The sequence below is a fragment of the Elgaria multicarinata genome, chromosome 3 (assembly GCF_023053635.1).
Source record: "Elgaria multicarinata webbii isolate HBS135686 ecotype San Diego chromosome 3, rElgMul1.1.pri, whole genome shotgun sequence".
Classification (NCBI taxonomy): Eukaryota; Metazoa; Chordata; class Lepidosauria; order Squamata; family Anguidae; genus Elgaria; species Elgaria multicarinata.
Window position 1 is genome coordinate 39,068,531 of NC_086173.1, and position 27,445 is coordinate 39,095,975.

The 27,445-nt window shown below is 38.5% G+C and overlaps 1 protein-coding gene across 5 annotated transcripts in view; it reads left to right on the top strand.

The window, feature by feature from the left end:
- Positions 1–27,445, top strand: part of HELZ (helicase with zinc finger) — a 142,556-nt gene that overhangs the window by 51,594 nt on the left and 63,517 nt on the right. For 3 of the 5 annotated variants that reach the window (XM_063120018.1, XM_063120020.1, XM_063120022.1), the window contains 6 exons: positions 2,137–2,404; positions 4,810–5,143; positions 12,316–12,446; positions 16,315–16,494; positions 16,965–17,069; positions 25,975–26,153. In XM_063120018.1, the coding sequence (XP_062976088.1) occupies positions 2,137–2,404; positions 4,810–5,143; positions 12,316–12,446; positions 16,315–16,494; positions 16,965–17,069; positions 25,975–26,153 (1,197 nt within the window). The remainder of the gene's footprint in view (positions 1–2,136; positions 2,405–4,809; positions 5,144–12,315; positions 12,447–16,314; positions 16,495–16,964; positions 17,070–25,974; positions 26,154–27,445) is intronic. The other 2 variants (XM_063120019.1, XM_063120021.1) reach the window with 1 other exon arrangement.

Genomic DNA, 27,445 nt, shown 5'->3' on the forward strand with positions numbered 1-27,445 from the left:
GTTCATTCATGTGGGCTTGAGCTGGGACCATATTTGTGGTTCATCAATCTCCTTGGTCTACACCGAGGCACATGACTTTTAAAATCCTTGTGATGAGCGGCACTAATTATGCTGCAAACTGAATCCTTTGTATATTCTGAATCTGGGTTGGCTAGAGCTTCAGGTGCTTTCTTGCTCATCCCTATTCTTTATTTATGTACAACAGATTTACATTTCCAGCACAGATAGAGCAAAAATGTAAAGCAAATGCCATAGTTCGTGAACTGTTCTTTCCAGATTATCTGAATACTTGTAGCCTAAAGCAGGGAGACTGTATAAGTTGTACTGTTGCTGCAATGCAAAACCTGACTTGACTTGTGTGAATTAGAAAAGATTTTTTGGGGGATGACTGTGGTCTTCTTGGGAACAGTTCTTTGATCTCAATGTTAAAAGGTGGCTAATCAAAGGCATCCTGTCTATAAAGTGTACAGTCAACTTGGAGAGATCTGGTGTGCTTGAGTTTTATTGCTGTTTAAAAACAAACAACAAAAAACAACTCTGAAACCCACAAAAAGTGTAATCCACAATTTATTCCTGAAATGGCATGGATTTCATCTTCAAAAACATCTGTGTCCTTTTTCATTTCAGCTGCCTGAATTCTCAGTACTGATCATTTAAAACTGATCAAGGATGCAGGCAGAAACTGCATAGGACTATTTATTTATTTATTTATTACATTTCTATACCGCCCAATAGCTGGAGCTCTCTGGGCGGTTCACAAAAATTAAAACCATTCAAAGTATAAAACAACAGTATAAAATCATAATATAAAATACAATATCAAAGCTCAACCAGATAAAAACAGCAGCAATGCAAAATTACAAATTCTACGGTTACAGCTGCTTGTGGTCCTGACATAAAATTGTAACTGCTGGCACTTTCATCCAAAAGATTGCCTTTGTTTCATACAGACCAAATATGAATAAAATTTCCAGACCCATTTTTTTTTTTTTAGCATTTCTTGGAAATAAAAGCTACTTTGATACTTTATTGTCAAATGAATAGAAACAGTGTTTGTATTGCCTAAAATCCATGAAATGAGGGCTCTGGATAAGAAAGAACCATAAATTAAATATTAGGCCAGCCTTGGTGCTAAGCCCCTCAAAGTGACTTGCCTGTGAAACATTTCCCTTGCCTTCATTTCGTCGTCGTCATCATCATCATCGTCATCATTATATAAACTGCCCCATAGCCAAAGCTTTTTCAGAGTAAAAGCAGGTTTGGGGGCCCTTTGCAGAAGAGGGCTCTTTTCAGAGTAAAAGCAGCTTTGAACAACGTTTTATTTTATTTATTTATTCAATTTATAACCCACCTATATACAAAGTACTCTAGGTGGCATACAGAGTTAAGAACAGTTTAACAAAACAAAACAAAACCGCCAACAACACCAACACCCTACAATAAAAACAATACAGCCTTGCAGCAGCATATGACAATAAGCAAAGAGAAATAATAATTCTAAAAAGGGAAGGCCTGCCAGAATAGTTTTGACTTAACTAGTTTTGAGGCTAGTAACACAGCAGGGTGGCTGAAGAGGCATGGATCCGCTCCACGCCTCCTCAGCCAGCTTTCTTGGCTTCTATGTTGGCCACAGAGGAAGGGAAGCCACAGAAGCTAAGTGAGCTGGCAGAGGCAGGGAGCCATCAGTTCATGTCTCTTGTGCCAGCTCTTCTGTTCTTTCAGCATAAAAAAAGCAAGCTCAATGGAGGAGGCACGGACCACTCTGTGCCTCCTCCGTCAGTCCACTTGATTTCTGTGCTGGTCATGCCGGAAGGGACTCCACCTGTATCACGTATAGCACAGAAACCGATTGGGGTGGCACAGCAGGGACATTGTCTGATCAGTTGTATCTGCAGTGTGATTATTTGAATATAATTCAGTCATAGTGAACTATAGCCACTTTGATAACTGCGAGAGCTCCTTGAAGCGACAGGGCATGTCACTTAGCAATGTAGTTTTCTGCACTTTACATACAATGTTTTGATGGCACCTTTATGAGGCACCACAAATCCATCGCAGTTTCTCATTGTGTAATATATAATATGTATATATATCCTCTATGCATCAATCTTTCTGTATTTTTCTGCTGTCAAACAGATCTTGAGTACCGAATGAATGCACGACAACAACTATTAACTACAGCCAAGCGTTGGGATTCCACCTCTAAGACTATTGTAGAATTTGAGCCAAATGAGACTACTGAATTGGATAAGAGCCTTCTGATCAGATACCAAATTCCTCTGTCTGCTGACCAGCTATTTACACAGTCTGTCTTGGACAAATCATTGACCAAGAGCAACTATCAGTCACGATTGCATGATCTCCTTTATATTGAAGAAATAGCACAATATAAAGAAGTCAGCAAGTAAGTAACATTTCTGTTAAATATTGCCCTGATTGATTGATTGATTGCTGCTGTTGTATTTGAAGTCAGAGGTCATTGAATTCTTACTCTAATTATCATGCTGTATGGTATGTGTGTGTGTGTGTGTGTGTGTGTGTGTGTGTGTGTGTGTTTAAAAAATTGTGCAAAGTTTATTTATTAAGCTGTATTCAGTTATGGTTTCAGGAATTTTTCCTACAGGTCCATGGATTGGATCTAGAGTTGTGCGAGTAGACGGTCACTTGTGAAGTGGGGCTTCTCCACCCCTTCCTCTGCAGTGTAGTCCCTTGCATCCTTCAACCCTCCTAATTCAAGGAGCTGCAGTGGGATGGGGGAATTGGTGAAAATCAGGCAGGCACACTGTGCACAAGCAGAACTTCCTTTGTGCAAGGTGCCTCCACCTGCTTTTCACTTCTTCGCTTCACCTTTTCTCTTACTGCAGCCTCCTGCACCGCTTCCCATGGCATTCCAGAGGATCCCCTAGAGAGGCTTTTAGGTGGCTGCAGTGAGAAAAGCGGGTGGGAATGCCTCCTTGTGTTGGTGATCATTATTATTATTATTATTATTATTATTATTATTATTATTATTATTATTATTATTATTTCTTACCCACCTCTCCCTGTGGATTGAAGTGGGGAACAACATTAGTACAACAATACAATATAAATCAAATACATAAAATTAATTAAAAAAGCATATAAATCCAATCCAATATTAAAAAAACAATCAAGTCAACTTAAAATTCTTCGTTTAAAATTCATCTGGGTAGGCCTGCTGGAAGAGGCTAGTCTTTATTGCTGCCTTTAACTCTGAGAGAGAGCTAAGTTGACGAATCTCTTCCAGCAGGCCATTTCACAGTCTGGGGGAGACAAAAGAAAAGGTCCTCTAAGTAACAGTTGTCAGCCTAATTTTGGCTGACTGAAGTAAGTTTTCCCCAGAGGACCTGAGTGTGCGGGGCGGATTGTAGGGGAGAAGGCGATCCCGCAGGTAACCTGGACCCAAACTATGTAGGGCTTTAAAGATAATAACCAACACTTTGTACTTCACCTGGAAACTAATTGGCAGCCAGTGGAGTGATTTTAATCGCAGGGCCTAGGTACATTAATTTTGGTTTCTTTTCCCCCCCAATCAAATATTGCATAAGTGGACTGTGGGAAATTTGTTAGTCTTTAAAGTGCCATAATCTCTTTTTCTTGAATCAAGCATATGCTTGGGTCACTAAGGGCTTTTAAAACATTTGGTGCAGTATGAAGTCAGTGATTCATTTAGGTGGCTTTATATTCTGAACTTAATTGTCTTACAGACACCCCCTTTAGCGGTGGTAATATGTATTCACTAACTTCATGTGGCAAGCATCCCTCCCCCTCCCGCAATTCCAAGCTGTACAGATGCTCTATTCCTAATAGAGAAAACAAAGTCTGTAACATGTTGTGGCTTTCTTTCTTTAAAGTGGCAGCTGTCATTTTAAATGTGGCGGCTTGCAGAGTGATCTGCAGCAAGATCCCTTCCTCCTTGCGTTGCCAAGAAAGGAGGAGGGATCTCACTCTGCTGATCACCATTGTTTGTGTGCAAAGCACGTACGTTTCAACCGAAAAATGAACCATACGAAAATATGGTGCAGCCCTAATAGTTATGTGCTTTTTAGTGTTGGTATATGCTGACTTTTAATTTACAGCATGGTTTTGTAACCACAGTCAATACAGTGGACACTGCGGAAGCACATTCAGGAGTAGATGTGCTACTGTTAAATATTATGCAAGTAAACCAGTACTTTGTAGCTGCATTAATTCATGTTATACAATATTTAAATATTATGTGCACCACCCAGAGAACTTCGACTATGGGGCAGTATATAAATGCAATAAAATAAATAAATAAATAAACAAACATGCATTGGAAAGGTAGTTAATACGTTAATATATCCAGGTAATAAACTTTGCCCAAGTTTGCTTTGGCTATTGGTCAGCAAGACATGTAATAAAGTAAATAAATAAACTTTATGAATGTCATGTCTGAATTGCTGGAGCTTGAGGGCTTCTCCCACGGTCAGGAGAACTGCCTTTTATTGTAATGGGAAATAAAAAAACCAGAAGGGAGGCACCCGGTATGTCATAATCCACAACCAACTCTCCCACCTCCAATTTCAATTAGGAAAAATGGTTATCCCCTCCCCATCTCCCAAGGCAACATCCCCAATTCACAGCCAACTCTCTCACCTCCGCATCTGCTGTTAATATCATTTTTTAAAAAAACAAACGCAGAAGATTCTGATCATGGATTCTACACATCATCTCTGGCTTGGTCTTCAATCTTTTCTTTATCGCTTCTGCTGGATACAAAAGTCAGTTATTTTCCCAAAAAAACTAACTGTATGCTTTCTGGTTTAGGTTCAACATAAAAGTGCAATTGCAGATTGTAGCAAGCTTCATGCTCACCGGTGTTTCTGGAGGGGCAAAGTATGCCCAAAATGGACAGCTTTTTGGACGATTTAAGCTCACAGAAACGCTTTCTGAGGACACTTTGGCAGGGCGACTGGTGATGACCAAAGTCAATGCTGTTTATTTATTGCCAGTCACTAAAGAGAAGTCAGTACTGACCCAAGGAACCAAAGAGAAGGTGTATGAAGGAGCTATTGAGGAAAAAACAAAGGAGTATATCTTTTTGAGAATATCCAGGGAATGCTGTGAAGAACTTAATCTTCGAGCAGATTGTGAAATGCAGGTATGTTTGGATAGAAATTGCTTGTGTGCCTCTTCCTGTTTCCTTTGGCCTTCTATCTCTGCTAGGTCAATCATAACATAGGAGTCCTCACAAGTTATCTTGAATAAATGTTGTACAACATATTTGTGGCAAAGCAAAGGAATTGCATTTCTTAGGTGGCATGTCATAAGGCGTGTGATACAAATCTAGACATTGGAGGCAGCATCTTATGGGACCAGACTGTATGGTTCTTTTGCTGGTACAATGAAACATTACGGAATGGGAGGCCAGACCTATTGCCATCAATTACACTTGGTACAGTACAGTAAGAGCAATAGCAGCACCTGTGAACGCCGCAGTCTTTACTTCTTCAATTGCTGTGGCCAGAGATAGAAAGCGAGGCACAGCTGCCAACGTGATGTTCGTGGAGGCTGACAGAACTGTCTTAAAGCTTTAGGTGGAAGTTCCTGGTTGTGTGCACAGCTAGAGCTCTGACCTGCTTGACAGCGATAAGATGTTGCAGTAGTGATGGTAGTGCAAGCCATTACAAGTTCTGCTCCATCTTGTTTAACTCATTGGGATTGCGCTGCCAGAACAGATGAAGAGGATTTTTTAAGTTACCTGATTATACTGGGAATAACCTAATAATCTTGTCTAATATTTATGTCTGATTTTATATGTGATAATGTTTTGAACTGGTTACCAAGGTCTGAATCTTTTTTTATTTTATTTTTATTGAGTTTTCTTTCTAAGTTAAAACCTGTTCTGATATTGATACGTGTGTAGGCCTGAATCTGATGTTGCTGAAGCCTTGGAGAAACAGAATCAGTACTTGCTAACAAAATGCAGACATTTTTTAATTCAGAATGCCTCATAGAAGAATGCTTATGGACTATGGAGCCACCAACTACTTGTTTATAGATATAGCATGTATTCTGGGCTCTTGTTAAAGCCAAATTCTTTCTGTTTCCCTCTTTCCCTTTTATTTCCCAAATCACTAAACATGCTGTCTGTTCCTGTGGCTGTGACCTATCCTCACCAACTCTTTTTGACCCCCACAAATCTGGCTTCAGTCATCTCCACTGATTGAAAGTGCTCTAACCTATGTGTCTAACAACCTCTTCTATGCTAAGGGTGAGTTCACTGGAGGGCATTTATTGCACCATAACTAAAGGGAGCATTCAGCATTATCACCCAAATTATCGCATCATAACTTCCACCACCACTCAAAAAAGGTGGACATTATTGTGCAATGATGGGATGGTAGTGTGTAAACTTTGAACATGATTAAAAAAAAAAAAGGGAGCACAGTGAGAGAGACTTGAGTCACCTATAGCAGTGCAGTGGTGCAATTCTTTTAAGAATACTTTCTCTTGCCATAGCTCCGGGACTTTTAATCCACACTGAAGAGTTTGTGAACACTCACTTTTCTGGTGGTTATCTCATGGTCACAATTTTAGTATTTATTTACTACATTTTTATACCACCCCTCAACAAAATGTTATCCAGGTGGTTCACAAATTCAAATCATGAAGTATAAAGCTAAAACATGGAAATAACATGTTAACGGTTATAACAGCAGCAGAATAAAACAGAAAAAAAAACAATAGTGCCAAGAACTTAAAAAGTACTAAAACTAGAGAGTTTGGGAGAATAAAAAGATCTTCACCTGGCACCAGGAAGACCACAATGTAAGCACCAGGCGATCCTCTCTGGGGAGGCCATTCCACAACTGGGCGATATGATGATCCTTCTAGTAACCTAGCCCCAAGCTGTTTATAATTTTCTTGGTTAATACCAGCACTGTGAATTGGCCCTAGAAACAGACTGAGAGACAGTAAAATATCGTTTTTTCTAGTTGAAATATTTTTCTAGCTGAGTTCAAAAATTAAGTATTGCATGTCTACTTGTGGAGCTTCTGGCATGGATATACACATTTTGTGTCAGTAACATAACATTAAGACTTTGAAAATTAATTTAGACCCCTGTGGCTCACCATACATTTCTGGTGTAGGCCTTGGTTCTGAGCAGTTTGTCCTTCATCGCCCTACGGAACATCGTTTATAAGAAGGTAAAGTAAAATTGTTCTTAAGAAAAGTGAAAATTTTGAAATCCCTCTTGGAGAGGCAGGGGCTGTTGTTACTTACAGAAATTCCAGATGAGAGTGAAATTAGTACTGATATACAAAATCAGCCTATAATAATGAACTTGCATGACAAATGTTCATAGAATCATAGAATAGTAGAGTTGGAAGGGGCCTATAAGGCCATCGAGTCCAACCCCCTGCTCAATAATTTAACAATTATTATTCCCTGTAATTGTTAAATATTCTGTTGAAGGCATAGTTGATGTCTAGAATACAGAATTGACTTGACCAGTTTACGTAGCAGCTCTCCCTTGTGCTAACTTTTATTGATACTATGGTGTTTCCAAGGGGGTGTGGGTGATAAAGCAACAAGGACAAGACTTAGCGTGATGGTAGTCGAAATGTGACCAAGCATTTGAAGACTTATTCTGTGATAGAAGTCTTGCTTCTCCACCATATAATTGTATCTGCATGGTTCTGCCCAGCAGAGCTCTGTCCAATAAAGCCTATTACATTCTCACCATGATAATCAAAATTGAACACAGGACAGCCCACTGTGATATTGTTGCTGGGCATTTCGTGGATAAAAATGCATCTGCTCCAATGTGGATTCCACATCAAGTGTAATTCTGATTCAGGAGATGTCCACAGACTCTGTCAGTTACTGGATCCATTTCAGTTGATTTTATCTGAGAACATGGACAAGCTTCTAGAAGCATCTGACCAACACTTGCCCTTTCTAGCTGGTTGTAACCAGATGGGCTTTGTTGGCTGGTTGGGTCCAGGATGAGATCAGTGTCCCTCTCTGGGAAGGGATCATTTCTGCCCCTTTGCCCAGACATTTATTAGGGGGTGGGGAGAATCCTTAGACCTATTAGACCTGAATAATTTCTGTCTAGTGTCTAATCCAACTTCTTTGGGCAAAATGATCAACTGAGTAGTAGTAGTAACACAAGTAAAGGGACTTCTGGATTAAACTGATTATCTAGAGCTGTATGAGTCTAGCTCCAGGCCTGGCTGAAACAGAAACTGCCTGGGTTGTCCCAGTGGATGACCTGTGCAGGGAAATACATAGAGAGATTCTTCTGTTGATTCTTCAGAACCTCTCGATGACTTCCATTATTATCAACCATGATATCCTTCTGGATCACCTGCCTAGGTAGGAGGCACCACAAGCAAGGTGGTTCTTTGCCTATCTGTTCCACCATAGGACAAGTTCCATCCTATGCCCCATGGAACATATACATAAAATCCCCAGTTACTTATTGTGACATCCCCTATGCGAGGTTGCCTTTGATGTATGTCTGCAAACTTCAGTAAATTTAAAATGAGGCCATTCATTTAATTTTTGGTGTCAACTGAAATGGCTGTATTGACTCTTAACCTGTTTCTAAGAATAATTTAAAGTGCTGGTTTTGACATTTAAAGACCTGAATGGCCCAGGTTATTTAAGGGAATACCTTTCTCCTTACCATGCGTATTGTGCACTACGATAAGCAGAAGAGGTCTTGCTTCATTGCCCCTCTTAGGCTGGGGCAATGAAGAGAAGGCCGTTTTCAGTTATGGCACCACTCTTTCCTCCTTTTCTGTCTTTTCTGCCATTTCCTTCCTAGCTCTGTCCTCACCTTTCAGAAACGAATGAAGGTGTTATTCCAGCAGGTCTTTGGAGGGTAAGGCAGATGCTATTTTAAAGTGAGCTTTTTTCCCTTTTTCTACTGTTGCTTTATTGTTTTATAGTTCTAATGACTGCATTTTAAACTATTATTCCCTGTAATTGACTTTGTTAATCTTTTTTTGTAAATCTCCCTCTGAAGTCCTTTCGAAGGAATGTGTTAGAAAATAAATGAAATAAATGGTTTTTTTAAGCATTCAATTTAACATGCTGCCCTAGGAATTTTACTCCATATGTGTTTCAGGCAAAATTACCAGTTGACCTTTGCTTGTTAACCACAAAAATTGATTCGTTGTCATCGTCGTCGTCATCATTTTGTTGGCTGCCAAAATTGGGATAGCCCAGTTCTTCTAAAACAAAAAGAATGTATTTAGCTGGCTGTAATAAGTTTAGATAGCACAGAAGATAGAAAGGTGATCTGTGTAAAAGGGAGTCTGTGTTATTGTAGCTAAAGTAATCTTCCTTTCATAGAGTCTCAGAATAGTGATTTACAACACTAGCAGCAGATAAGGAAGCATTGGGGATATGATGTATATGGTCATGTCTTTGATCATTTTGCTGTCAGTCTGATACTGGAGGAAGTAGAAGCTATGACCTTATGCCATTTTATGTTTTCCAGACAAAGATAGTGCCATCAAACACCTTTAATATTTCCTGCTGTAGACCATTAAAAAGTCTCAGTCAACTGAACTAAATGGTTTTGGCATAAAGTGGCTGACTCTGGCTATCTAGCAGAAATAATTTAAAATACAGGCCACAAGTACAGATGAAGTAAATTCATTCCCATTGGGAGAAATCAGCAATGTCACTTTCTAATTAGTCTGTTGAAGAATTATGCACGAATCCTAATATATTTTTATTTAACATGCTAATTAGTCATCACACCGATTACACCACTGGACACTGGGTTGTGTATATTTTCTAAAAACAATCAGCACAACTACATGACTAGATCAGGAAATTCAAATGCCACTGGAATACAAAAGAAAACGGGCTATTAGTAGCTGTGGTACGAGAAAAGAGACTAGCTCTGGTGCTATGCAGGATAATAAATCTTTAATGGTATTGTGGAAAAAATAGATTTGTGATTAAAAAAGCTCAACGTTTTAGATACCAGGATCCTTTGTCAGGAGCTGATCATGAGTATTCACTGTTAGCGACAATAATATTGCCATTGATAGCAAAGTTAAACACTTTATCTGTGGAGCGTCCACGTTGAGAGCTGCGTTTCCTATCCAGAATGCTGCTGTGACCAGATTTTCTTTTACAAATTATTGTGAAGTTCAACTTGTTGGTATCCTTCCTACATTTTGTTACAGAGCACCAACGCATTCCAATGGGCACTATGTTTTACAGCATAGATTTTTAAAAATTATTCAGCTACTCTAATCTGTACCCTTCCGTATTTGGCTCAAATCCAATGTACTCTTAGTGGAAGAAATGGCTGTGCTAGTAGAGCTCTGCTGCCTTTTCCTGTTATGCAAGTGCTAGTGGGCCACTTTTAAAACTTTTGATCTCCAAGCGTTCACTCAAGTGGAACTTCAGTTGGATTCTCCCTTTGTACATAGTTGAAAGTTGGTTTCTGCTAGCGCAACGTCATTTGTGCTACTGGAATGACTCTGTTGGGTTCAATTGCTTGACTTTAAACTTTTCTAATATCGCATGTTTAATGACAAGGGGCCAAATATAGTGGTTGTGCATCTGGATTTGGGAGGCCAGAGAAACAAGACTAGATTTTGTGTGCCTAACATCCTGTAGTTCCTCTATGCACTTGCCAACTTTCTGCAGCAGTCTGCCCAAGTGCTGCGGTGCCTCCAGTAGTTGGGTTGATTGGATGCTCTTAGTTGGGACTCTGAGTCCAGGCAGATTAATGAGACAACCTGTGGTATATCAGAAGGGTACAGGTGCCAGGTGTGCCCTTCTTTGTCCTATTTCTGTTATCTGCCTACTAAGGGTCTTTCATTCACAGCTTGTTACATATATTTCTCTTCACCGTCATTGAGAGGGTCATCTTACAGGTCTCTAAGTCTTACTAGTTATCTGTTTAATACTGGATTAGGCAATCTTTTTGGGCTGTGGGGGCATTGGGCAGTTTGAGAAACTGTCTTGGGCACCATCACAAAATGGCTGCCATGGGAGGCATAGCAAAGGACAAATAACCTACCTAAATAACTGTCAGGCCACATGGGGGACATCTATGGGCATTTGGCCATGGGCTAGAGATCCCCCATCCCTGCCCTGATGTTACTCACATTCTGTTTAAACTGTTTTGTTTGGTGTCGTTTTATTTAGGTTTTTACATAAGAATCAACCTTGCATTCAGTGCTTTGGTTTGAGATAATTGTTTTTGGACATAAATCCAAATTAATGCTGTGTGCATTTCTGGCTCTTTATGAATAATCTTCATGATTTGTCTTCTTTTGAGTTGCTTTTATCCATTTTCCCAATGAAGTTGTATTTCCTTATTTGCTTTGTTAGTAATACAATTGATGGAACTAATGTTGTACATTTTCAAATGTTGGGTTCTGGTAAATACTTTTGGAAGCGTGCCAATATTTCTCCGGGACCCTTATTTGTTAGGATTAAATAGTTATCGATAACAATATTATAGTTCATGCCCATAAAGACTATTGTGTCATTCTTTTTTCATAAAATAAAGGCAGAATATTTAAAATTGCTTCAGAAAGATCAGCTGGTTATTAAATATTTTTCTTGGGCCAGCCTTTTTAGTATTTTTGATCTTATCCTTCTACATCCAGCGCACATCAGTCTGCCTCCAATAAGTGTCTCACTTAACCTTGCTCCCAAAATCCTATATGGATCTGAACAGTTAATTGACTCTCTTCCCAATCCTTCCACAGTATTCTTCCCACTCATTGCTTATTAACCTCTGTTGGGGCTTGTTGTAGATATGATGGCTTATGCTGGAGATTTTCTGCTAATTAACAAATTGTATTCTGACCATATCAATAATCAAGGTTTCATTCTATACACCAGGTGTTGGGAAACTTGTGGTCCTCCAGATGTTGTTGGACTGCAACTCCATTGACTGCTGGAGGGACAATATCTTGAGGGAATTTAGTCCCCCATCTCTGTTATAAACCTTCTAAATAAGTTCATCTATGAGAAGCCTGTATACTGTTTACTAATAGGCATCACTGAATTTTAAAAGCAGTAGTACATCTATATATAAAACAGTAGTACAAAATGCAAGTTGTGTTACAAAAATGTTTGCATTGGCCTTTCCATTGACTGAAGTCTATATAAGCCAGTTAGTAAAGATCTTAATCTAATTTGCTGCTTTTTCCTGTAAAGTTTATGAATTTGTTGACATATTTAATTGCAATAGTTTTGTTTAACCAAGCCTAATACTATTCCTTTTAATTGCCTTTTTTCTGGCATACCTTTCATTCATTCGTTTTGTATGCACCATAGGTTGAACTTCAGTTTCAGTTAAACCGCTTACCCCTCTGTGAAATGCATTATGCCTTGGACAGAATCAAGGACAACAATATTCTCTTTCCAGATGTCAACATGATTCCCACAATACCTTGGAGTCCCAACAGGTACAAAATACACTTTGATACTGGAAGCTGTTATATTAGTATTATTTTGCATTCCTTATAGCAGGTGGCTCAGACATGTCCTTACATTAGATCACCTTCTTCTGTGTAGGGTATAGGAATAGGAAGTGAAACAGCTATAAGTAGGAAAGCAAACATATAGTTGACCCTTAAGATCAGGATATCTTATTTCCTGCAAATAATGTGCAGGTTCATAATGCCCCTATTCCCAAGGGCTCATATTGGTTTATAATAACTACCGAAATATGCTGGCCTAAACTATTTAAAGTGGAACAGTAATGAATGTCAAGACTGGTGATGGTAGGAATATCAATAGCTAATTACCTTCAGTTTACGATGTAGTGGGAGCTCCATGTCTTACTCCATGTCATTCTTCTTACTCCATATCATTTACATTTCCTCTATAAATCTGATACTAATCACAGGAGTGTGAAGAGCCTCACATGCTCTTCAGCTGTTAGGAGGTGTGAGTAGACAGAGGGTTTCAAAATCAGTGAGAGAGGATTCAAGGAAAATTTAAAAGTAAAAACTAGAGTGATTTACAGTATTTATATGGATTGGACCAGAATACTAAGTTGGTCAGGTTGAAAGGAATGGTCCACCAACACCTTTTATTCATCCGTACTGTGGTGATACCTTCTCAGCAAATGTGTTTGTGAAGCAGGGCTGAATAAACAAGCAGCCCAGCAGGGCATTTACTTGTGAGTAATTCCTGTGCTGCTCTTTGTGCTAGTGGCCTACACACAGAGAGAAGATTGAATAGGGGCAAGGAAAGATCCCCTTGAGAGAACTTGTCCCAAGAGCAAACAGGCTGGTATAAACAGAGCCTCAAAGGAAATAATTTTGTTTGTACTGATTATTATGAAGAAAATCTGGCCTTTACAGTATGGAAATAGCAACTGTTTTCTCTTAGGAAATTAGTTTGGTTTTTATGTGGAGAAACAGGAGAAGTTACTATTTTTACCTTGGAGTCCTCAATAGCCACTGGCCAGTCCATGAATAGAATATTCCATATTACTGTCTAATGATTAGTTAAACTGTCTTGGAGAGTCTGAAACAGGGTTCAGAAGGAAGTTGAACTGAGGAGGTTGTGATGGACTACTACCTGGAAAGAGCCATACAAAATTGTCATAGGTTTTTCCATTCCACTAATGAGTGGATTAATGAGTTGCCTTGTCAGCCTTCCAGTAATATTAGTACATGGTGAGTCCTGCTCTCCAAACAGAAGATGGAGCTTTGTGGGCTGATACTTCGGATAATTCCTTTATTGCCTTGCGGTGGCATGTCTGAGCACCAACACCCAAGGGAACTTCCTCACTGTACTGAATCGAGGAGTCGAGTCTAGTTCGTTCTTGAAGATTATGATTATTTACTCTTTCAGAGTGGTTCATTCTGTCTCCTTAACTACTGACATAACTTTTAGTCATTTCAACTTATTTGTCCCAGTTGTATACATTTTTCAGGCTTCTTTCAATCCTTCATATGTCAAGCTCCTCAGCGAACTAGCTGCCTTCTGTCTTGTCAGAGGGTTGATTCTGGGTTTTACTCCCTAAACATTGAGCCCAGTGAATTTCTGGACAAAGTCCCACTAAAATCAGTGGGATTGTTTCAGTAGCTATTCATATAGTTCAATGTGTTCTAATAAAGATACTGCTTCCGTCTAATGTTTTTATATTTCTTACTAATTCAAGATAATCTTCCCTTCTAGTTTCTCTTTCTCTTTTGGCTTTACATCACTATAACTTTTATAGCTCTTACGAGGTTCTTCCTTCAGCTGGCTGTTCATAGCAGTCATTGCAAAACGGATTTAATAATCTTTCTGAGCTTTTGTTTTTACCCCCTACAACCAGCTACCACTTAGTGCAAATATTCCAAGTCTATGAAACTTACACCAAGATAAAGATCACGTTACAAAAGTATGGACTTTAATAACAGGTGTTTTCTACTATCTGTGCCTACTTTTAAATCTGTTACTGCTTGCAGAAATCATTAACCTGTTATTGAATATCTCTAGAGCAGCTTCCTGTCCTTATGCTCATTATTTAACAAACTTGCTGTACTAGTACTTCCAAGATGCAGGGTTTTTTTAATGTTAAATACTGTTTTTAAGAGAGATTTTACAATTGGCTGCAATTTTGTTGAGTTATACGGTTCAGTTCTTTTAAAAAATTTGGTTTGGGGTTTAGTTCATCAAAGATAAAGAGTGATGTCTATTTAAAAGTGGAAAATGGAGTGAGATTTTTTTCTTTTTTCTTCTTTTTTTAATATGTGTGCATAAATATGTATATATCCATAGCAATGAATATATATATATATATATATATATATATATATATGAAAATACAACTTAATAGCAATTATAATAAGGGAGAATACAAAATCCTTAGGCTTCAAAATGTGGAACAGAGATCCAAGTAAATATCCATTTGAAGGTCGTGTCTAAATGCCACCCATTCAAATGTTTAAAGCATTACAAGGGCCTCAGTCCATTCCATTATAAGAGGTGGGCATTTATCCTTCCAATGTTGTAATGTCAGTATTTTAGCTGTCAGAGGGTGTGTAGAATCCATTTACACTTTTCATTAATTTCCATAAAATAGGTAAATAATTTAAAATAACATGTTAGGGAATATGGATAAATTTTGTACTGGATTTTTTTTGTACCAGTACAAAATATAATCCATACAATAACCTTCTCCTAGAAAGAAGCAACTACTTGACATTTCCAAACTTTAAAAGAAGCATTAGCTGCATTGTACTGCCAGCAATTAGCTGAATTAGACAATCCCTTATTAAAGAGACATTGTGGTGGCCAGTAGACATGAAACAAGAGATTTTGCTGACTAAGATGCAGCCTAAGATCCATAGATGTAATAGGTATAGACACCAAATGGAGATCCACTGATTAGGCATAATGGGACAATACAATTCCCTATTCTATTCCTGCTTGAAATCCTATATATTATATTTATTAACCAATAACAAGTTTTTATAGATGTGAATCATAAGGCACTTTGCCTGATCAGCCCCAATAAGTGCTTCCAATAAAGATGGAGACTCTGATCCTGTAAAAGTTACTGGGCCAAGCCTAGTTACTAATAAATGCTACAATTGCAAGTACTGTCATTTAGCCATAGCTGGTAAGTAATATAGGGCACCCAAGTTAGAAAATGACAAAAATCATTGGCACCTAATGATCCAAAGCAAAAAATACGTTATCTGTCCATGTCTGCCACAAACACACACACACACAGAGCTACCAATTTTTAGATGTGATGCCCCATAAAGTCAATTTATCATGAGAAAATGGATCAAGGTGTAATTGATGTGAGATTGACGTTTTATATTTTGAATGGTTTTTATGGTTTTAATTTTTGTGTCCAGAGAGCTTTGGCTATTGGGCGGTATAAAAATGCAATAAATTAATTACAACCCATACATCTAACTGTATAAATTGTTGTTTTTTTAAAAAAAAATCTGGTTTGGGCTTTTGTTCATTGAAGATAATGAGTAATGTCTATTTAAATGTAACTGGAGTGAGTGATAAGTAAACTAGTATTGTCTGTGTTTTTAATTGAGTTGTGATTATGAATATGATGGACAGTGAGAAATTGCATAAAAAACAGTATTTTTGCAGTATTTTAAAAGAAGCCAATACAACTAATATGTGTGAAATAGTTGTTGTTTTACTTTGTCATTTCTGCTGAAGTTTAATTCAGATTGTAAAAATAGTACAAGAATGTGATGGTGTAATATTTGTTTGAGATATGTAATTGGATAATTATAAAGTCATTTCACGTTCATTCATGGCATTTTGGTGTTGCTAAATATCCTGCTTTCTATTGTGCAGACAGTGGGACGAGCAATTGGATCCTAGGCTCAATGCAAAGCAGAAAGAGGCTGTTCTGGCTATCACAACTCCACTCTCAATACAATTGCCTCCTGTTCTTATCATCGGTCCCTATGGGACAGGCAAAACCTTCACTTTGGCTCAGGCAGTCAAGCACATACTCCAACAGCACGATACTAGGTGAGATGGGATAATATATAGATATTGAATTGGAAAGCAAATGCCACTCTTTACTTAAGGGGAAGTTAGCAGTACAGAATCTCCATCCAGCTTTAAAAAAACCATCCATCATTGTTTCGTATAGATACACAGGAAAGAATTTGGCAGTCCTTAGAATTAAAATTGGCAATATGTTGAACAAATGCATTGCATTATATTTAGAAAGCTGTGCATTGTGTAGAACTTTAATAAATATCTTTATTTTTTTTAAAAAAACATTAGTTTAAGTGTTAAATGATTTTTAAAAGCTGTGTTGAAAGTTTAAATCTTCCCACAGAAATTAGTTAGAAGCATCATTGAACCATAAATTCACAGACTAATTTCACTGAAATAAATGTGTGGGGAAGATGGTCACTATTTTTTTGTATTTTTACTGCTTTGAATGATTTTCTGTTTCTTCATTGCTTTTTTATTTGCACCATTTATTCCAGCAGGATTCTCATTTGCACCCATTCTAATAGTGCTGCTGATCTCTACATAAAGGATTATTTACATCCATATGTAGAAGCAGGCAATCCCCAGGCAAGACCTCTCAGGTATTTTTTAAGGCTTATTATGTATCTGTACAATATCTTAAGAAAAGGTGTCTATTCCAAATAGTTTTTGAAACATTTCAGGATTTCAGGTATATTGGCATTTAAAAGCGGTGCTTTTGCATAACTTAGAAATAAAAATGCAAAATGGAACAATATCAGTCTGAGTTTGTTTCATGCGTTAAAGATAAAGACATCCTTTTTTAAGCCTTTCTTTTGTGGATATATGTGCTTTTCTAACTGAACAAATTTTGTTATGGTCCTCTAAAAAGCAACTAAGACTTCTTTCTTTCTTTTTAAACAAGATACTAATTGGATTTTGTTTGGGGTAAATGGTGTCTTTTTAAAATCAAACAACACATGTCAATTTGGAAAAAAATGACTATCAAAGAAGTTACATATTTAGAGAATCATGTGAAATTAGTTCAGTATCAAGCCGTTTGTGTATTTAAATGAAGTTGTCCTGGGTATTAGGGGAATTAGCAAAGTAAAGATCTCAGAGGAGAATTTAATTCCTTCCTGTGGAATCAAAAATTACTTCCTGCTGGGAATACTTTGCTTATATTTTTATCTGGAATATGTAGAAATTTGTTTAATAATAGACATACATTTAATTTAATCTGAGAGTTCATTTAGCTGCAGATGCTGCTGCTAAAATTTGATTTACCACTGCATGCCACTGTCCTGAAGTCAGGGCAGAAGTTGGTAATGGAAGGGGTGTTTCCGCAGAGCAAGTGTTTTATATTTAAAATGAGACAAAATTACATCTGGAGTTGCATCATTGTTCAAATGCTGTGTGCAATGAAAGTTGCACACAGTTGCTGTGTTGCTGGCAGCCCTGGGATCTTGACAAGGTTTTTGGAGTCAGGACGGAGTTTTCTGTCACACTTGGGATTTTTAATTTCCTCCATAGCATTTGGCTTGGCTGACTTGAACGAGTCATTTGTAGGCATGGGGTGTGCTTGTATTCTGTGTGAGGGCCGTGGTTCAGTGGCAGAGCATATGCTTTGCATGCAGATGGGCACAGATTCAGTCCCTGGCCTTTCCAGCTCCAAGGATCGGATTAGGAGAGCTGAAAAAACCTGTCTCTGAGACCCGGAAGAGCTGCTGCCAGTTGGGGTAGACAGCACTGAGCTAGATGTACTCATATGTTTTATATATTCAGTACTTGTGCCACATCTGACATAAACTGCTCCTTTTGTGGAAGAGGGCCTTGGTGGGCTAGGGATTGAATGGCCCTCCTAGAATCAGATGGAATTTTCTATTAAAGTCATAAAGTGCAAATCTTCTTGGGTTAGGTAATGTTATTGAAAAAGTGGGTTTACATGATATTTATTTTTATTTATTTATTTATTTATTTATTTAAGGATTTTTATGCCGCCATTCAGCCAAAAAAGGCTCTCACGGCGGCTTACAAAAGTATTTCTTGACAACCTATTGTGGGTAACTAATCACGATGGGATGTTGTGTTGTCCAAACTTAGACAGCTTCATGTGGGGTGGCTTATTTCTCAGCAGTAAGCCACCCTGACAACTCATGGCTTGTTCTAGGGCTTGTTCAATCAATAGTGGGTTGTCATGTCATTCGAACTCGGGAGAATAATTTCATGTGTGGATCAGCTGTAGATTGGCTACTCCACTTTACTGCTCCCTTGACAGTTGAAACAAACAAGGAAATTGACCAGACAAGACTATACATACTGCACAGCCTTAAGAGTGCACTTATGAAAAATAATAATTTTAAAAGTTATGAGCACAACTGCTCAATTTTATGGGGCTGAAAAAAATGCAACACCAATTGCACATTTTTGAAGCTCTGTTTTTTTTAAAAAACAAAAACAAAACTCTGGCGAATGAAGACGGGTAGCGATCAGAGCAGGGAAGGGAAGACAAAGATGGGATAGGCCCAAAGGACCGTGCAATACCGCCAGGAGAATTCAGTGGGGAAGGAGGGAGAGAACAAGGCATGGTGAGCCCCATGATCTGTCAGGCACACCATGGGTTGTGTGAACAACCCACACTGTGTAGCTTATGCACAAGGTAGCTTGGCGTGTTGTGTGAACACGGCCATTGGCTAAATGGATAAAATAAGCACTGGCCTGAAAAGAAAATAATGAGTGATGGAGACATGACAGTGAAAGAAAGAAGAACTGAGAATAAAGTAGGTGTGGCAGCAAATCTGGATAGTAAGACTGGGGCTGCATGCTATTGGCAGCAAGGCAGAAGAGGTTTGGAGGCACTGAGGACCAGGAAACAAGGAGGCATAGAGTTTAGACTCTCACAGAAAGCTGTCTGGTTGTGGCTTCTCTGGTCACTGTAATTGTGACCTGGCAGCATAGAGGGGCAACAAGTAAGAGTGGGTGAATTCCATATATAGATTGGAACAAACTGGACTGTTCTTCGGATGCAGCCTTCTAGTTCAGTTACAATTGTCACTAGGTCCTCAACATTTTGAAGGACTGCCTAGTTATGAGATTATCTAGGCAGTTCACTTCCTTGGTTAATTTCTCACTTTCACAGTGGGCTGGTTCACATGCTAAAACAAGCCAGTGGTGGGCAGTGGTGCGAGCCGGGTGTGATTTGCAGCTTATTGTGTTGTCTGAACTTGAGCAGCATCCTTGTTGGAGGGCTAAACAACCCCCAAATAACCCTGTAGCAGCCCATGGGTTTATTTTAGTTATGTGAACTGAGCCTGTGTATGTGTGTTTATGTTTTAAAGATTTTTCACTTTAAAAGAGTAAAGCACTATCATTGGTTTCTTTGGAGTCTGTTCATTTCTGAACTTTGAAACATTTCCAAATATTAAAGAGGGTGTTTTTGAAAGAGCTGTGAAAAGTAGCAAGAGGGTACAGTGAGATAAGTGTTACTTCACAGTCGCAAAACAGAGCTATGCTAGACCTGGAATATAAAGTCAAATTGCTTAGATCACTGCTGTCTCACTGAAGTGGAACAAACTCCTTTCGTCAAAGCCCCAACACAGCTAAATTAAAGACAACCACTTTGCAAACACTTCTTATTCTAGCAAATTGGCAGATATCCATTGGTGGATTGAAGCTGTATTAAAATTGTTTTGTGATTGGTAGTTTTCTATAAAACATGCACTAAAAATTGCAATCTGACAAGCAAAAAGAGAATGTCATTATTTGAAATCAGAAGATGTTATATGGCATTTGCAACTTTTGGCTAATTGTGACGTAACAGTATTGCTTTAAATTTCTGAATTTAACAAATTTAGTTTTTATCTGTTTAATAAAAATTACAGGGCTCCATCCAACATTATGTGGGTGGACATCTAGGCCCTGTTCAGAAGACACCTTAAACCATGGCTTTAACAATGGTGAATAAGTCTTTTTGCCTTATTCATCGTGGTTAAAGCTGTGGTTTAAGGTGTCTTCTGAACAGGCCCTAGTCATACAACAGCATTTCCCCTTCCTCTCCTCCCCTGTGCACCTCCTGCAACCTCCAACCCTCTGGAGCAGATTTGGGAAGCACGGAAGGAGATGGGGAAATCCCAGCTGTCAGCAATATCAGTTCTGCTGCAAAACAGACAGATACAATCCCCATAATAAATGTAGTTGACATTCTGATTTTTGAATAATATTAAAACAGGAGGCAGTCAAATTATTATGATGCTAATAGGAATGGCATGCAATTTTCCAGAATTTCATTAAAAGAGTATTGGGATGTGGCCCATGAGATAATAATATTATGTTGTAGAGATTCTAAAAGCCTGTTGGGAGTTCATTTGATCACTCAGATCTGGGAATAATAAATTCCTGTTTGCCTTTCCAAATGTATGCTGAAGGAGGCTAACAAGGATAATCGCAGAACTACAATAAAACACAGTAAAATAACAAATCATGAACTACAACCAACAGGAAGCTAAAACACCCATAATGCAATGAAATACTGCCGAAAAGCCTGCTGGAACACAAAGCTTGTCTTTGTCATTTGGTGAAAGGCCAATAACATGGGGAGGGTGGTATTGGGGCTAAATGGGCCCCCCTGGGCAAGGAATTTTTGAGCATGGGGGCAGCCGCTTGAAAAGCTCAATCTCCTGCGTTTCTGCTAAATGCACTTCAGATATTGGTGGGATGTGGTGGAAAGAGGAAGAAAGCCTGTTTTCATAATATATGGGCAGATTCAATTCGGAGAAGATGTTCCTTTAGGTAACCAGATTCTATGATGCTTCATACACTATGGATTAAGAATGTACAGTCTTGCTTGGAATAGCTATTTGCATGTATTCCATTGCATGTACTCTCAGTGGAGAGCTTCAGTTTGTGGGTATCCCAGCACCAGCATGTATACACATAGTCATCTCAAACGTTCAGGAATACACTGTATGTAAACATAGTGTACATCCTTATTCCATAATATATGAGTGGTTCATAGCTCAGGATTTTGGCTGGCAGTTGTGCGGCACAGGAGAGGAAGGCTTTAGCATGGGGGAAGAAGAGTGTCCCTCAATCCCTTACTTGTTCATGAAACTTTCTTCCCCCCCTCGCATCCTTCAGCCCCTGATTGGCATGGCATGAACAAAGCTCCTGTTCCTTGCTGTCAAGAGCTCTGAACAAAAGCACTCTTCTTAGCCAGTGTGTATTCACTGCTGCATTTTATTATTTATTTATTTATTTATTTATTTACATTTATATACCGCCCCACAGCCGAAGCTCTCTGGGCGGTTTACAACAGTTAAAAATAGTAAACATTAAATTTTATTATAGGTCCCATGTGTTTTTAAATAACTTCAAAGGTTGCTTTTGAATAGTTCCTTATCATACTTAAGAGTAGACACATGGTAATCAGTGGGACTTACCCGCTCCATTAATTTCAGTGGTTCTATTCTAAGTATGACTATGGATTTAACCTTTTATATTTATTTCATATATTTATATTCCTTTTATAAATATATACATTTCCTCCAACGAGCTCAAGGTGTCACTGATGGTTCTTCCTTATTTATTTTATCCCCACCATCCCTGCGAAGTAGGTTAGGCTGACAGATAGTGACAGACCCAAGGTCACCCATTGAGCTTCATGGCTGAGTGATGATTTGAACTTGGGTCTCTGTAGTTCTAGACAACACTGTACCCACTACTCCACACTGACTTTTTTGATCAGAGTCTGATTTTGCCAACTGTCCTGTTAGATATTTGTCAGCTCTCTCTCTCTAGAGAGAACATCAGATATCCTGGCTTTGTCTTGTGTTGATCACCTTAGTTCTACATGGCTATGTATATTATCAGACCTACCAGTTTTCTTTCTCTTCGATAGCTTTTTGCTATCGAACCCTCAGTAATAATTTAGCTGCATTCTGAGCCAGAATCAGTGGCCTCCGCGCTGCTTGGAAGGATGCAGTGGTGACAAGTGCAAATGCTATGCTCATGATTGTTTTGTAAGTGCTGAAGCATATTGGTCATCTGTGTGCAAATAGATCTTCTATTTCAGGCATTCTGTTGGCACTGTCTCTCAAGTCTGCATCTTAAACCAGTAGCCTTCGAAACACAAGATTTGGTGCACTGTCTTCCAGGACACTGATAATGGCTGTCTCTTTCCTTTCCGTCTTGGAGTGACAAGCCTTGAATGAACCATTGCTCTTAAACAAGAAATACAAAGTAGAGAGGGATTACCTGTTATTACACCAACTTTACTTGGCGAAGTAGAATGCAGTTATCTAAAACTTTTCAGGTTCTTCTTTGGGAAGAAATGAGTGCACTGGGGCCAGACTTGCATTCTACTTATCAAAAGAAGTTTATCCAATAAAACACATTTATTTATTTATTTATGTATTTATTTATTTATTATTTAAGCATTTTTATGCCGCCATTCAGCCAAAAAAGGCTCTTACGGTGGCTTACAAAAGTATTTCTTGACAGTCCCTGCCCACAGGCTTACAATCTAAAAGACATGACACAAAAGGAAAGGGGATTGGGAGGGAGGAGGAGGAGGAGGAGGGGGGAAAGGAAAGCAAATTCAGGCACTACAATCTTAGTTGCAAAGTTCAGCAGTTACAGTTGACAGCAGGAGGGAGGGGGCTCTCAGCTGGAGCTGGACCCAGGCACGGTGGAGAGGTGCCTGTCTGCTGCTTCCTCCCTCACTGATGGCCTCTGCAGAGACAGTTGGTAGCAGGAGGAAGCGGGGGGGGGGGGGGGCTCTCAGCTGGAGCTGGACCCAGGCACGGTGGAGAGGTTCCTGGCTGCTGCTTCCTCCCTCACTGGTGGCCTCTGCAGTGACAGTTGGTAGCAGGAGGGAGGGGGCTCTCAGCTGGAGCTGGACCCAGGCACGATGGAGAGGTACTTGTACATTCTTGTACTTTTCTGTCTGTTTAAATTGCATATTACGCAGCAACCAGGTGTTACGTTAGCCCAACAGTTCCTTCTCCATTGCACAGCATTTCACTGCAGACTCAGAGAAGGAATGGGGGCAAGGGAGTGCTTACCCTTTCCTTTTTACTTGCTTTCTCCAGGATTATACCTCCCTGAGCTGCTTTTATTCTCATGGCATTCCAGAGCCATGTTTTCAGGTTTAATTAGGCCCCAGAATACCGTTGGAAGTAAAGCAGTTGGGAAGGTGCGTTTAGGAAAGAAAGTGTGCAGTCATTTCCTTCTCCAAACCCTTTGTAGCTGGAAAACTTCCACTCCTGAGGGTCCGCTAAAACAGAAAAGGAACAATCAGGATAATGTTGTTTGTGGCTGTAGTGAAATCTGCTGTTTTGGCCCTTGTCAACCAGCACAGCAAGGATCTCTGTATTATCTTAATCATAGGTGAAGGTAGGGTAGGTGAAGCTCTGTATACCCGGAAGGGCAGATTTCAGGTTTGTATGATCTACTTAAAAAAACAAAACACTAGTGCCAGTTTCAAAATATTTACTCAATGGGCAGAGTCAGTCACAAATGGGGTGACCGGCATGTACAGTGCCGCCCTCAACTGAGTTGGAGAAATAAGTAGTAAGAAGTGTTAATGACTGAGGAGAGGAGGTCAATGAAAGAGCAGACAGAAAAATCGATCGACTAAATGAAACACAGAAGGAGGTGTATGTAGGAGGAGGCCAAATAAGTTGGAGTGATGTAGGGGGATGAAGCAAATGAAGGGAAAAAAGGAGTAGTAGATTGATATATGGAGGAAAACAGAGCAGGGGATAGTTAAGGAGAATGTATGTTCCTGATTGGGAAAGGTCCTCTGCATGGCTACTCAGATATATTTCCCATTGAGTTCATTGGGACTTACTCTCAGGTGAGCGTGCATAAGATTGTAATGACAGACTAGCTAGTTGCTCACTATTTTAAATGTGCTTAAATTATCCAGTTATTTTCTGTTTAAAGTTAGTTTGAAAATGCTGACATTAATATAGGATTTATCAGCTTGTAATTGCCAAAGATATTATTAGGGGATAGTGATATCAGTATGCTAAAATTGGTGTTTAAATGGTTTTGGGTTTTTTAGTACATATATCATCAGACGAGTTTAGATTTCAAAACAATTCACTAACTATTACAAGATACCAAAAATAAATAGTCATATGATTTTAAATATATACTAAGATTTTAAAACCTAATAATAATTCATACTAGGGCCTAACAACTGATTCAAAGAGCAGCAAAAATAATACATCTTATCCAAGACTCATTGTTGCCGTCAGCAACAACCTCTGAACTCGGTGGTCACTAGGCTGCATATTTATTGGTTTATTTTATGATATTTCATATCATTCAATCCATATGAAATATCTGAACAGTGAACAAAACAAATCCACTGTAATTCAATGCTGCAAGAACCTAGGGGGTATAGTGAATTTCTGTGCACTCTGTGCCCACAAATACTTTGTACCTCCCGTAATTATGCTGGATTTTATGGTTTTAGTTGTAAACTGCCCAGAGGGCTTAGGCTGTTGGGCAGTATAAATATGTAATAAATAAATAAATAAAATAAATTTGCAAACGCCTTGCATCTTGGCAGGGGTTGGCCACTCTGTAAGGACTGCAGGGCAGATTTTGTTTTAGTTTCCCACATAGGGGAAAGTACATAATATATAGGGGAAAGTACATGATTTATTCACATTGTATTATTTACAAGCCGGTGAAGCCACCTGACTTTAAACACAGACAAGTTATCAGCAGGAGAGACAAGCTGAAGCCAGTTTCATTAGGGAGTATAGGTACAGAAGGGAAGTACTGGGAGAGGAGAGGCACCAAGGAAAGGCTTGCACGACTACGAGAAGTGGGAACAGGCAAAGGCAAAGCAAACAGTGGAGTCTGTGAGCTGCATGCAGGAGGTGCTTTGCTGTACAGTTTACTTCCAGAAAGGGAAATTTTATGCTGGGATAGGAAAGGGCAGTGACCAATCACAGTTAATGAGGAGTTGTGGGCCCCAGAAGTCCTGTGCTTTCCACAGAGATGTAGTGGCGCAAGGAGCAGAGCTCTGTCCAAGTTCCCTAAAGGGTTGTAGTTTCAGTCTGCCCATGGACAATGACATTGTGTGATTTTTCATATCAAACTAAATGTAACGTTTTATTTAATTTCTCAAATATGTATTCTAGCAGTTATTACACTCATGAGTGGCTTAATTCTAGTAGCTTCCTGAGAGGAATATATTACAGCATAATTTAAGCTAATCGCTAGTGGGGGATATCTAAAACGCTGGATAATCACATGTTTGAAAAATTGGAAGTGCTGGGTCAGGACACGGTGAATTTTGATAACCTAACATTTTGATACGTATAATTTAGGTGTTGGAGAAAGGGGCTACTTCTGCATTTTGAAAATAATGTAGAGTGTGTTAGAGAATGAAGTTCATTAAATTATGCATTCCACCATGATTTGATTTATTTAACAGAAAATTTTAAAAGTTAACTGTTCATTACAGCTGTGTTACGCCAAAAAAATAAGTTCTTTTCCCCTCTTTTCCAGGGTGTATTTTAGAAATCGCTGGGTAAAAACTGTCCACCCAGTTGTGCATCAGTACTGTTTGATTTCAAGCACACATTCCACCTTTCAGATGCCCCAAAAAGAAGACATTCTTAAACAACGAGTAGTAGTGGTCACATTGAATACGTCACAATATCTCTGTCAACTGGATCTTGAACCTGGTGAGGAAATGTACATGAGAAATGTTTTACTGTTCCTTTCTTTTGTATTTACAGTCTTGTACTCACAAGTAAACTCTTCAGCAAGTTTGTGTGTGAGATAATCTGTGCAGATTGGATGCAGTGGGAAGTAAACTCTTCCCAGTATCTTTTATCGATATAAAATCATGCATATATTCACCGTTTATTCATGCTGAGTCTTGTTTCTTTACAAAATGTTTACTATGAAGGAATTTGATTTTTTTTTACATTGGAAACAGAATAATAGTTTAACGCTTAAAGAGACCTGACATTAATTTCTTCCATCATCTTGTTGTTGTTGTTGTTGTTATTGTTATTGCAATTGCGACTACTACTACAACAGTAATGAGCTACATAACATAAGGTGAATATTACAAAAGTAGCAAACAAATATAATACAATAAACTTGTAAGAACCTATAGTTATATGCAATAAACTGACTGATTAGTTGTACAATAAGAAGGATAAATAAATAATGTAACAATAGTCATTATTTAATCTCACTTACCACCAACACTCAAAAGTTAATTTTGAAAAATGATCAAAAGATACAAACACTATACTGTTAGAGCCACATCTCTAGCACTTATCTTCTACACGTGTATATATTTTGCTGAGTTTGGAAAGTGTTAAATACTATCTAAACATTACCTTATAAACGTTTTCCTTGAAATTCATTCATAATGTTCTCTTTTGGTTTAATTTACAAACCAATTCCATATATCCTGAGTGTACTGCCCTAGATCATTTTCCCATTTCACCTCGTATGAATTTCCTACTGTCTCCGAACCTGTTATTATTGTATATATCTGGTTTAAAGCTCCTTTAAACAAACTGTTAATGATGAGAAGTTCAAAGCTGGTATGATCTTTCATTGAACCATATTTAGATGGCTATGTTTAATCTGGAAATATTGGAAGTACAGTAAACAATTTTGCCCTGTTTCTTCAGCCACTTCCCTCTAGCCTTTTATCAAACCATTTTTAGCATTTGCCTAAACTCTATTAAAGTATGTTCCTCCTAGATCTGTGTATTACTCAATATTATTTTATCTTCACGTTGTTCATTATAACTAATTGCAATGAAGGAGGAAAATCAGGATTCAATTTACTTTCATGTATTCTCCCAATCTTTAATAAATTACTGGTGCTGGGATTTGCTCTAATGATATCCAGAACGTATTTTTCTGCAATGACAAAACGTATCTCTTATATAAATTATTCTGCCCCATCCTTGTCCTGTTATTTGCAATAAAGCATGAATATAAAAATGAG